At 39.2% G+C, this 13,182-nt stretch overlaps 1 protein-coding gene across 1 annotated transcript in view; it reads right to left on the reverse strand.

Moving 5' to 3' along the window:
* The window catches only part of mdfi (MyoD family inhibitor), a 48,131-nt gene extending 35,555 nt beyond the window's left edge, over positions 1 to 12,576 (reverse strand). The window contains exons 1-2 of the mRNA XM_041783759.1: positions 12,118 to 12,576; positions 10,073 to 10,271 (exon numbers count right to left, since the gene is read on the reverse strand). Coding sequence (XP_041639693.1) covers positions 10,073 to 10,220 — 148 coding nt within the window. The 5' untranslated portion in view covers positions 10,221 to 10,271; positions 12,118 to 12,576. The remainder of the gene's footprint in view (positions 1 to 10,072; positions 10,272 to 12,117) is intronic.
* Positions 12,577 to 13,182: the final 606 nt, after the last annotated feature.

The raw sequence follows: 13,182 nt of genomic DNA on the forward strand, positions 1-13,182 counted from the left end.
ATAGCACAAACTTGTATACAGAATTAAAATATCCACAACATAACCAATTTCTTTTCTTTTTTTAAATTCAGATAGATGGGCCATATCAGCCATCTACCCACTAACTTTAAACAAAAATGTAAGAAATACAAGTCATCAAAAATTTTCATGGAAATATTTATCTCGTTATGTTTCTACAATTTGGTCTTTACACATTTTATGGTATTGGTATGTGGTCTTAGGATTTTTTTTTAATGTTTTCTTACAATTTTGAAATTTACTCAGGGACCACATTGAGTAAGAAAGACAGCCAGGTTCACATCACAGACTATAGAATGACTTCATATGCGAGTGAGTGGAGTTGCTGAAATCTTTTACTCTTTAATGATTGGTCCTCAAAGTCACATGGTACGGCAGGATCGAAATGTCCGATTGGTCCTCATAGCCATGTGACACAGATAAGCAGGTAAGGCATGTTTCACTGGTCTCCAAATTCCTGTGACACAGACTGGCAGTAAAGTTAAAACAGTCTGGAAGAGAGAGAGGCAGAGAGGCAGAGAGGCACTCGGCGGAGAAGCAGTGGTGAGATGTATTTTATAGTACCCATTTGGTATCGATGCTTTGCTAATGGGATCGGTACCAAAAGAGTACTTTGAAAATATCGATATATCGATTCTTTAGTATCGATACTCCCACCACTAGTGCTGAGCACGACAGTCATCTCTAATGGCCACCTTCCCAGACTGTTCATCTGAGATGCCCTAATACACGCTAAAACTTTGCAAATAAAATTGGATCAAACTTCTGTTTAGGGTTAGGGTAAGGGTTAAGGTAATGTTTAGGATACCAAATATTAAAAGTTAAAAACCTGACCTGCAAAACCTGAGTACAAAACATTTAATAAAGCTAAGTAGACAGTCTGCTTAAAGGAAAAGTTCATCCTGCATGAAAACATTCACATGCACCACCGAAGCTTACATAGCTGTTAGCTACCTAGCTAACAACTTGCTAAAGCTAACTAAGCTATATTGACTTATGCAGTAATGTGTATTTCTTAGATAGTGTTAGCTGGAGCTAAAGCTAATGAAGCTAAAGTGAGCCATTGTTCATGTAACTTTGTCTAACTTTGTAACTTTGGCGGAGCAACAGCCTCTGCCCAGAGGCCACAAATACATTCTGGGGCTACCTGTTCGCCCTTGCTCTGTGAATGTAGCGTGTCATTAAAATGACTATATTGCGAATATCTGAGTATAAATTATGTGGAAGTCTTGAGCCGCCAGGGTGCATTTCTCGCTGGAGTTTCGCTTCTCCCATTGTCCCTGAATGCATCTCTCACAGTAGAGAGCTGTATTTTTCTCCTCTGCCCATCCAGAAAACTCCTGCACATGCGGCCGGGTGTTTTTTATATCAGCGGCAAGAGAAGCAAAGGAGAAGGGGGTAAACAGAGCAGTGTGGCGAGTTAGTGGCTAGTTAGATGCCTTTTAAGACAGACAATGAGAAATAGCACTTGATCTGCAGCGGTGAGCAGTCGTTCAACTTTGAAAGGAGGAGGTCTAACCCAGGCGGTGATCGTTAAAATACGCCGCAAGATGACTCCGAGATAACAGTGGCAATAACACAACATGCCACTAAAGACATGAGCCCAGTGTTGTTGAAGAGCCAGGATTTAAAAATCTCATAAAGACACTTAACCCAGAATACAAGATCTGCCTGGGTGCGAGCATTTTGTTAAAAACTCCCTGCCAGAGTCGTACATGTCAGAGAAGATGGCCAAGCAACAGACAAATGTGATCCACTTCTCCAAAACAATGGAGTCTTAGCTCAGCCCAACAGTTCAAAACATCGACAACACATAGTTAAAATGTTCCCGCCTCCAGATGAGCTTTTCCCTCATGATCACACAGGAGAGCTTCTTGAATAAGGTCTAAAGACGCTCTCATGTCATGAACTTCTCAGAAACTGGTCCAGCGTTCATCAGCACAGATAACAGACTACTATAATCACAGCTGTGAGCCTGAATGGAGGACTAGACTGCAGGGTTTTGGCCTCTGGCTGCATGCATGACTGGTGAGTTTTGTGAAGGTTTGCTTCACTCTTAATGAGGGAAATAATCATTTTATAAACAGCAGTAGTAAACATAACACAGAAAACATTTCAGGACTTTCCATACACTGTAAAAGACCAAGTAGTTCATGATTTATGTGTTGTTGATTTATTAGTAAAAGATTGAGTAAAGTCCATTTCAAAATAAAACAAAATTTGACATTATATTGATTTTTACTTTCTGCATACAATTTTATTAAAAATACAATAGAACAGGCTATTTTAATCACCAAACTAGTGTCATTTGGGGCTGAATTAAATACAGCTGCTGAGAGGACATTTCAAAATATCGCGATATATATCGTGTATCAGGATATCGAGAGACCAAAGAATTTGTAAACATTGTGAATTGGGAAAAATTGAAGATGACATCCACTTTCTCCTCATCTGCCCACAGTATGAAGCTGTAAGAAAGAACATTCTGAGCCAAGTTACAGCAGCAGGATCACATGAAAAACCAATGAGACTATGTCTGGCAGAAGAATCTCAACATATACACCTAGCTGCACATTTTGTTTCTGAATGTCAACCCCTTTAGAGTTATCAATAAGTAGGGGTGGGCGATATGGAAAAAAAAAATCATATCACGATTTTTTTTAATGGCCAGATGATGATCTCGATTTTATCACAAGACAAGTTTACTAAGACAAATTTGCAAGTTAGTGACCAGAAAAAACCTTTTCTCTGATTTTTCTCTATTTCTTCTGCACCATCCTGTTGGCCAATGCATTATATGTATGTGTGTGTGTGTGTGTGTGTATATATATATATATATATATATATATATATGTGTGTGTGTGTGTGTATCTGTATATACAGAGGTCTTATCCCACAATATATTAAAGTTCCAAACATTTATCTTCCTGCATTCTGATCTATTCTGTCCTCTGAAATCAATTTCTAAATTTTCTGCACCACTTTAGAATTATGTGTTACTTCGTCTGTGTTTTAAAATCTACTTTACTCTTTATTAAACACATTTTGACACTTTGATTTGCATTTTGAAGTATATGGTCTTTTAAAAGAATTCCTGCAGCTGAAGCTTTCAACAAGTAGCCTGTTCATACAGCATGCAATTTAACATCATATTTACTTCAGCCTTGTTTACAGACTACCTAATAAAGAAAATATAAGTATGACACATATTTGAAGAATTTTTGAGACATGTGGTTATGCAGTTAAGTAGTGACTGTATGTTATTTTAATGTAATTTTGATTTTTATTTAAAAAAGGTTGTATACATTGATTTACTGCTCTGAATAAGGCTGTGATGAGCAGTGATATAAAGATGTCACACTGGCACCTGCCTGCTGCTTACAATTAAGGAGAGAAGAGGAGGAAAGGCAGGATTACGTGCTGCAGCAGTATGAATGTAGGCCAAAGAAATACATGTAAATCAATGATTTTACTTTTTAAAACATTTTCTGATAATGATCCATGTCTGGACGTCGCGGACATCACCGCCTCACTCCGTAAAAAGATGCTGATGTTCTAACGTTTCACCCGTGACTGTGTTATCCTGACGTTTACTTGCCAGGTGGAAAGGCCTGTAAATAACTCGGAAAATAATAATTGAAAGCAAAACAATGTCGGCTGTAACAGTTACATCAGAAGGCTACCTGCCTCAGACACACTTCACTCTGCTGACTGCGATATGCTTCATCTCACTCCTCTGTTTTGACCTCGGCAGACCGGAGGATGCTGTCTTTAGAGCTCATCAAAAAACGTTGATATGCTTTGTGCAGATTGTGCAAATAAATATTTTTTTGCACACTAATGGTTCAGAAATCCAGGATGAAGCTTCGTATAAGAGTTAGAAATTGTCATGAGAACTAAATCTTAAGTTTCACTTTCACTTTTTGCTTGAGTCTCCTGCATCGGGAAGCAGAAGGGGGGGCGGGGCACAGAGCGAGAAGTAGTAGAGCTACATTCTATTTCTTCACGATCTGAGATCGTCTTATCCCGCGCCCCTATCAATAAGCTTTATAATGGTCAACAACTTTGTGTTTTTTAGTATTCTATGATTATTAGTATTATTATTGTGATTGTCATTATTATTACTTGTTTTTGATGTATTCTGCTTTGGCAAGAAAGGTGTCAACCATTCATGCCATAAACGCATATTTTGAACTTTTTTTTTTTTAACTAACCTATAAAAAGCTTAAATAAAATGAAGTAGCTACTTCTAAAACTGGTCCATACATAATTAGACCCGTAATACAGTAGGCTACATTCTGTCCCTCTACAATTTTTCATTTTCCCATCACATCCATGCTTGCTATAATCAAATTTTAAAGAATTAAGACATAATGCTTCAGTATATGAGCATATGTTGAATTTGAAGGGCTGGGGAATCACATCCTTCACGTCACAAAGTTTGTAATGAACTCTGGGTAAGTACCACAAGAAAGTCCACAGGTATGCAGAGGGAGCTCAATATAAAGTCTACATCAAAGCCCTCACATTCTTGATTATATCCCACACTTGACAACTACTGTGAATGCACCTTCAAAGTCAGTGAGTCCACGCTTGTAGAGTTTTAGTTTTATCCAATGAGATTATGTTCATGTTTAATACAGAATGATTTCTGGTACAATGTCAATATGACTGCCCACAAATAATCGTCAAAGCTATTTTGCTTAGAATAGCACAAGGCACTTAATAAATAATGACAAGGATATTTTCATTTAGCTGTATCATGCTGCTCACTCACTAAGACTGTGTCTGCTCTAGCCTCTTAACATTGGAAACAGTTAGAAAAATAAATGTTCTGCAACAGAGGCAAGCAGCTCAGATATGCAATGTGACATAGGGAGATAAAAATAAATGCAGTACATTTACAGGGAGGTTTGATTTATTCATTGCTGTCATAGTAATTCAGAACTTGATATGAGAGATGTATGGTTCAACAGGAATCCTCTACACAAATCCTGTGCCAAAATGATAATTTATAAGTTTTATTCATTCATAAGCTCTTTTTAAGACTATTTGAGCCCACTGCAATCAGACACTTGAGACTGAAGCATGCAAAACCATACCTACGGATAGGGAACCATCGTATCCAACACAGCAACTATTCAGGCCTCTGCTTAAGTGTCTTCACAAGACAGTATGTTTGCTGGTTTGCACAATCACTTCATGTTGACACTTTCTGTCAACAATTTCTGACATGAGTTATGAGGATTTAAAGACACTCTTCATGTCAGGAGCTGGTGAGAGAGCAAGCGAGAGAGAGAGCAGGCCACCAGAGCCGCAGCAGCAAAACTTTCTGAAATGTTTGCGAGGTGGGGAAGAAAAAAGGACGCTCATTTTCGTAGTTCAAATATGCTGTAAAAATGCCTCAAATTGCTCCTAGTTTATTTCAATCTCTGTGAGAAACCAAATTAGACACAAACCTCAACAAACCTCGGGGACTAAAAAGGGACAAGAAGACAAATAGCTGAACGCTGGAGCAAATAGAGACAAAGAAAACAGAGGTCTGTGTGATATAGACGTAGAGATTATTCAACGTGAGCAGCAGGATGAACAAAAGATACCAAATAGAGCTACATTTGTAACTCTCACAAGCATAAAATGATTGAGGTTGAGGGCAAAAAACTTCACAATAATGTCACAACTCTTCTTACACCAGGTAAACAACAAGTTCTGATAACAGCCCCAGGAAAACCTTGGTAAGCTTTGATATTGAGACACTTGAGCTAATGTTAGCATTTGAGAATCTTCACAGCCTTAGGGTCTAAATTCAGAGCCTGAAGTTTCTCAAATGAGATTATATTTCTGCTCACTGTCAGTCGTGTTTATTTCATCAACAGAAAGCAAGCAGCAAGCTTCCTGTCTTCATTTGAATTCATAGATTAAGCCAATTTAGCCAACTTGTTGATCAAAAGACGTGCTTGTAAATGCTTAAATGTCTTCTCCACACTATTGTTCGTTTTCTCCTGACATATCCATCTTTAGTTGACCTTTAAACGGTAGACCAGTTTTTCAGATATCTCACTCAGGCTAAAGGCAAGCGAAAACAAACTGAATTTGCTGCCAACCATCTATTAGCTGTTATGATCAAGAGAAATCTCCAACATTAACTTTCCTCTGGTTAAAACAGTGGCATGATGTAAGACTGAATCAAGGGTCAAGAGGTCTGAGACATTTGATCCTTTTCAAACTACTTTTAAAAATACAAACTCATGCACAATCCTCTACGGAGAGACAGACAGAAACAAAGATAAACTTGGACAAAAGAAGGGAAGTGGGCAATAAGAGGAAGAGAGAAAATAGAGCGAAAGAGATGCCAGTGGTGAAGGAGAATGAGGGAATCTAGCATGTGGTGGTTAGAGGCTCCTTTATAAACAGACAGGCTCGTTGCATCTTCTGCCTGAGAGCAACACAACACTCACAGCAGCCAGAGACGTACATCTGTCAGCACGTACACGAAAATTCAATGGCTTTGTAATGACAGAGCTGAACCTTATTCACTTTGAGCAGAATAGACTGAAAAGGCCAAACAAGGGGGCAGGAATGCTGGGTGAACTTGGCTTGTGCCTTTTAGGTTGCTGGCTCTAATGATGACGCTAAGTAGATATTGTTATATATGAACAGCTTCATAATCTGTACAAATATTTGAGTCAAAAACACGTAAAACCATGCAAGCCAACCTGAACAGGAAGTGTTACAGTAATTATTTATTGCCAGTTTTTTTTTTTTGATCATTTTGTTTTTGTTCAATTGTTTGCTCCATGACTAATACCAGTACTTCTCAGATCATCACTTAAGCATGCCACACACATTAAGATTTTTAAAATCCTAACTTGTCAGTGTGAGAGACTGCACACATGGCAACAAATAATCACAGATTTTACCGTTTTGTTTGTGTAGTGTGTGATGTATAACAAGAGAATCAGCACAGCACATATACTGACAGATTCTGTTCACAGACTACCAGAGCCCTGGCTCATCTCTTAAAAAGGCCTTTTTCATGCGGTCAAACGTGACTTCAGAGTGAAGAAGCTATTGTGGTTAGTTGTTAGCTACATGCTAAGTCCATTGCGGTTTTAGGCCCAGTTCTCTTACTTGTCAGTTCATCTGTGGTCTGTTGAACAGCACACATTGTTAAAGACTTGTTTTGTTGCCACATATTAACAAGTTGCGCCTCCATTTTTGACGTCCATCTAACTATATGCTTCACTTTTACTATCACTGCCATGGCTGTGTTTTCATTTTACTTCCTCCCTCAGCCAGCTTGCTACCTGATTGGCTGTGCTGGCTTTACCCAGTTACTGTGTACTGTAGCAGAGTTGCTGCAAATATCCATCATTGGGAAACCCTTGCACTACACCATTAATGGACCTGTCAAGAAAGCCCTTTCACTGACAGCAAAACACACAAGCTTTCTCTTTCGTTGTGTGAAATTCATCCATGAAATGAAAAGATTGCTTTACTACATATAGAGTGTGGTTTAGTTGAACTCAGTTTAAAATAAGAAATAAGCAGCAGAGTTGGGAGGAGCTAAGCTGCAGGTCTCTACTCATCCTCTTTTGTTTTTGTTTCGATTGAGAGCCCCCTAGTGGCGAATTTTACATACTGTGCATGTAAATGTGCTAACCAACTCGAGGCCTCAATCTAAAACAACTGGCTTGGAACTAATACCACCCACAAGTTTATATGGTTGGTTTGGTACTGACCTGCTTTTATTCCTAAAAACCTCTCAAGTAAATTAAAAATAACAATTTAAGAAATCGTGTTATGACATTTGCAGCTTTCAAGCTGGAAAATGTACCAGATGAATCAGAGTTACTTCTCCTCCACTACTGTTGTTGACAAGCTTACATCAGAAGTCCCACCCTCTCTTGATTTTGATTGGTCTGTGAGGGAAAAGTGACACTGATGTGTGTAGCTGTGTTCTGATTTTCAACTGAAATTACTGTGAGTGTAGCAACAAAAACCCAAGGAAGGTTTTCACTCAGCATGCTGAGCACTTTCAGGTTCCAAAACGTCGGTTCTGACACTTTTGAAAACTGCCCGACAGCACACAAACAAAAAAACAGAATAAGAGAACAGCCTGTCCAAAACAAGACTGTGTGAAAAGTACAGAGGTAGAATGCTAGGGCAATGTTGTTCCACCACTGAGCAGCAGGGCTGATTTGTAGAAACAAAAAGCAAAAAAGAGGCCTCTGTGTAATTTGCCAAGCCAATGGGACTCCTCCTTTGCCATGTCAATATGCTGAAAACTCATAACTGTGACATGAATGTGACAGCACAGTTTGGTTCAAGTAAAAGTGTAAAGCTGGTCAGACAGCAGAGCTTCTCTAAGGAACTGTGCCACCTTCCTTCTAGCTTACATGCTTGCATTTAAACATAAAAAGTTTGGATTAAATTAATGTCATTGTTAAGATAATGTTCAATAAAACTAAATATGTCTAACACTCATTTTAAAACCAGCAAATCTTCTTCTATAACAGGTGGATATGCACTGAATTGCAGCTCTGTTTGAAATAGTAAGACCTATATATGTGTGCTGTTGAGTTGTCCAAAACCTGTGCACTGAGCAGTGTGCTGAAAGCAGGGCCTTTTAGCTCACCAATCTTCTCCTCCCCACCCTGGCTCACCTATGCACCATCAGCCTTGACACGAACACACACTAGCTAGACAAGTCAGCCAGACAGGCAGTCTAACTTTAGTGGGAGAAGCCGCAGTTATACTTTGTGTTGGCTTCCTCAAGAGCAAGCTCAGGTAAATTCAGCACAGCCACGAGAACATGTTCAGGCACAAGCCTATGGTTTAATAACTCTAAAACGCTTCACAAAGATATAATCGTTACGTCGATGCCGTATTTACACTCATAATGGTAAACCGCAATCTAGCAGAGAAGAGAGAAATAGACGTGTGGATTCTGTGTTTTGGCTCATTCAGTAGAGTGATCCTAACAGGTTGGGTTGAGACTTGCTGCGAAACCCCAAACCAAAGAAACAAAAGAACAAAATCATCCATGGTAGATTTTTGTGGCAGGTTTCCATGGAAGCAAGCCTCTAAAACCTCTGCACAATTCTCTAGCTTTTCACCACACCTACCCTAATTACCCCATGAGACCTGCACACTGATCTACAGTCAGTTTAAGGAAACCTCTGTTTGGCTGATCCTGGATGAGTCATTCCAGCAACAGAACTGTTCCTGAGCTGTCCCTTCTGACCCTCCCCACTGTCAGTCAACCTTTACCATGACCAATTACACAAAGGGGGAGGGGTCAGGGGTCCATTCCCAAATTCCCAGAAGTCCCATTTTGGTCTTTAAGTATTCCACGGTACTGAATGAGTCCTGACCCCTCAGATCATCCATGGGGGCACACACACAGTGATCTCCTATCACCTCAACACACATTTTTAAATGAGTCAGTAGGAGGGCCTCTGACCAAACGTATCAATGCAGCATCCATCAAAAACAAACAGACATGTTCCTGGAATCTAGAGTGAGTCACTATAACAGCTCATTGTCTACCTTGACTGAATACTAATAACTTTTTCTTCAAGTTTCTAACACAACAGTAACTCAGTACTGTTTTAATTTGGAAAAACAAGCATCAGTCTTTACACAATTTCACTGGGGGGACTAGTTAAAGGGACTAGTTTCCTATATAGTAGGTAACAATGAAAGGTAAATGAGTGCATATATTCTCCAATAAACTGTCTGATCTGACTATAATGGCATCCACATAAGAAAAACAGAAAGCTGATCGACCATTTACTGCTTTAAAGACAGACACACCAAAATATGACAAAAGAAACTAAATTCTGTGCTTGTATTCAAATGAATAAACCTATTAAGTCCAGTCTATAGAGTGCCCTTCTTATTTAATATGCAGAAAGGCACTCTATTAAGACCAGTCTATAGAGTGCCCTTCTTATTTAATATGCAGAAACACCATAAGCTTTACACAAGACTTTCTGGGACTGCTTGAGTAGATTTTTGTATGTCTTTCCTGACCCAATCTCTGCCTTACCTGAACTAGAAAAGGGGATCGGATTAGGGCAGCCATTTGCACTCTCTGTGGTTGAGGTCGTGTGTGAATTTGGTGGAGGAGCAGGTACGCTGGAGACCCCATCATCAGGTGGCTCAGGGGAGATGGCAGGGGCACTCCTCTCATCCATGGGCGTAGGCCTGGCTCTTATGGGAGGAGGTGGAGGGGTCAAGGAGTGAGCCTGGGGTGCAGGGAGGAAGGAGGAGATCAGCCTTGAATATAATAATCACAAAGATGATAGCACAGATCACTTGTAAGAGTCATTGTCTATAAAGCTGAGTAACAAGGTAACAGCCCATGCCTAGTCAACTTGAACAAACATGAATCCCTCTCAGCTAAAATCACTGCAGGATGGGGCAGACTTCACCATTGAACAGTGGAAACGCAACATGAAAGGCCTAATCATAGCCTACTCTTAATTTTTAAGAACATGTTTTAACTTTATAATGTTGTGCAAGTAATAATGGTCTTTATCTATCTATTCATACACGCATTTTTAAAGTTTCCAAAGTGTGTTGTGAGAGCACACAGAACACCGAAACACAAGATAAAAGATGACTACAAAAAGGATGGAGGAAAAAGACTAAGCACTTTTCACTCTGTGAAAAACAGATTCTGAAACTTTTCAATACTTGCAAAAGTCCCACTACAGTATTCTGTTTGATAACTAAACTATTCATAATATTATTGACATACAGGTGAAAGAGCTCCTATGAGGAACTCTTGTCTTTGCTGATTCTGTCCTATTATTGCAGCACAGAACTTTTTCATTCAATTAAAAAACCTTCTACTTCAAATGTTCCACTTCTCAGTCATTTTCATGTGAAAAAGGTTGTTGAGGTAGCATGCAGCTAGACACCAGAACACAGCATGGTGTCAGGCATTCAAAGTGTTAAAATGTTAATGTATTTTGTTTTGTAAAGGCTACATGAATTGTTAAATATAATTTTTACTTTAATATTCTCAAACATTTTAAGTGCATTCATGACATGCCATAATATATATCTAAATTTCTAATAAAAGTTGGATGAAAATGAAATGCTGTGAGTATATATTCTCCATTTGTAAATTTGATATCTCAAGTGGACCTACTATATATTCTAGCGTGGGTCAAATAAAATTATATCATTTAAAAAATGAATATAAGTAGATTTTTCTGGGGGAATTTTGGCAGGTAGATTTATTAGTTAATAAACAATGCTTTGAGTAAAAGGGAAAAAAGAATAAAAAAAAGACCAGCTCAAAAAAACGACCTACTAGCCTACTATTTCTTTCTCAAATTTATTCTAGGTTGCACAATAACTTACAAAACGCTTGTTTATTTACCTTTTATCAGGTCATAATTGTGTTTTGAGTGATATCTATTTTTAAAAGAACCCATTACTGAATCGAAACTGAGAACCGTGCTGGTCCTGTAGCTCATTAGCGAAATGGGCAAGATCAGCGTGTGTCACGTGCCAACGTGTGTTTGGCGCGCGCCTCCTCTGCCAAAGCAGCTCAGCTGGACAGCTGTGTGCGCGCTCCCGCGACTCCTCTCCGCACTCGCTGCCCCTAAAAAGTTTTGATAACCCAGAAGTGAGTTTTTTGACAGCGATAAATGAAGCTAAATTAACGCTCGGGTAACACATTTTCTGTCCTTTAAAAGACTACGACAGTTTAAGTTTAAAACTTGTGATACAGTAAAAAACTTTGAGTTTCTGAAAGAGAGAAAGTTAATCTCCACAGTGATTAAACGGTGGCATACTCCCAGGTTAAATGTGAGTTTTAATTAGGTCATAAAATACATGATACCTTGAAGTAAACTCACACAGATGTATTATTTCTCTCTATGTTGCTGCTAGCTAATAACGGGCGTATTCTGTTTACCTTTATTGCAGGTCTGTTGCTTGCTTTCTCAAAACGAGTCCCTGCACGCTCACACCGAGCTTAAGCTCCAGAGTAAGGATACTCTTTCTGTCTGAGTTTATAACGACAGAAAACTAACTGGCTTGAATACACACAAACAGCCCACGAAAACAACCTCTTACCTTCTGTCTGGCTGGGACTCGGTACAGCCAAACCTTTGGCTAATTCATTCTCTGTCCTCTCCAGGTGGACTTGTCGCCCTCCGGTACCTTTCCCGTCCTCTTTTTCCCTTCTCTTTTAACTATGGAATAACACAAATTCTCTTTCCAGTTCATGAAGTTGCCCCAAACTCTCAATTCAAAGCATTTTTCTCCAACGAAGATAGTTTTCTCTCCGCCTCCAAAGTTTCTCTCTCTCCGGCTCGCCCCGTCCTCCAGCACACCAGATGTTGGGAAGTTTGTGTGTCTCTGCAGGCTGAATACTCTTTGTCTGCACAAGTTTCCCCACCTTCTTTTGCGTTTCTGCTCGCAAAGTCTCAGCACACTTTCTCCCAAACTTCTCTAAACTCTCAATGAACACTCCCCGTCCTGTGTACTCTCTCTGTGCTGTCTTTACTCTCACTATACTTGCTCCTATATTCTGAGCTGCAAGCCATTGGACAGGAAACTACAGTCAGCAGTGATTGTGCTTCCTCCAGGCTACAAACTAGTTGGGCTGAACTATACTGTCATATAATTACCCCTTAACCTGAAACAGACACAGCACTAACACAGAGTAGCTTTCATCAGGATTTATGAGCCCAGGAACCATATGTTTGCTAAATAATAGAGAAACTGTTTGTGGGTGTAAAATGGTTATGTGCAATTGTAGCCAGAAATGTTATCATGCAAGGAAGAAAATTAAGTGTGAAAAAGACATACAATTTGGACATGGTTGTTGTTTTAGAAACAGAAGGCATTATATTATCTTTGATGCACCTGTGAGGAACTTTTGGTTTGCATTCTTAATGTACCTCAGGGGAACAGCATGCTACCCTTACTGTCTTTACTCATTTAGATCTATCAATATTTATTTATTTGTTTGAGTAAAACTCTTCCCCTGCTTTCTTTAAAGCTCCAGTGAGGAACCTTTATTTGTGTCCACTTTGGTGCCCCCTTGTGGACAGAGCTGTACAATTTATTTTTGCTTATTTCATCCTGCACAGGATTTTTTTTTTCTAATCTCATCCTTTATTCTTTTTACAGCCA

Source organism: Cheilinus undulatus, linkage group 3 (genome assembly GCF_018320785.1).
Source record: "Cheilinus undulatus linkage group 3, ASM1832078v1, whole genome shotgun sequence".
NCBI classification, from domain to species: domain Eukaryota; kingdom Metazoa; phylum Chordata; class Actinopteri; order Labriformes; family Labridae; genus Cheilinus; species Cheilinus undulatus.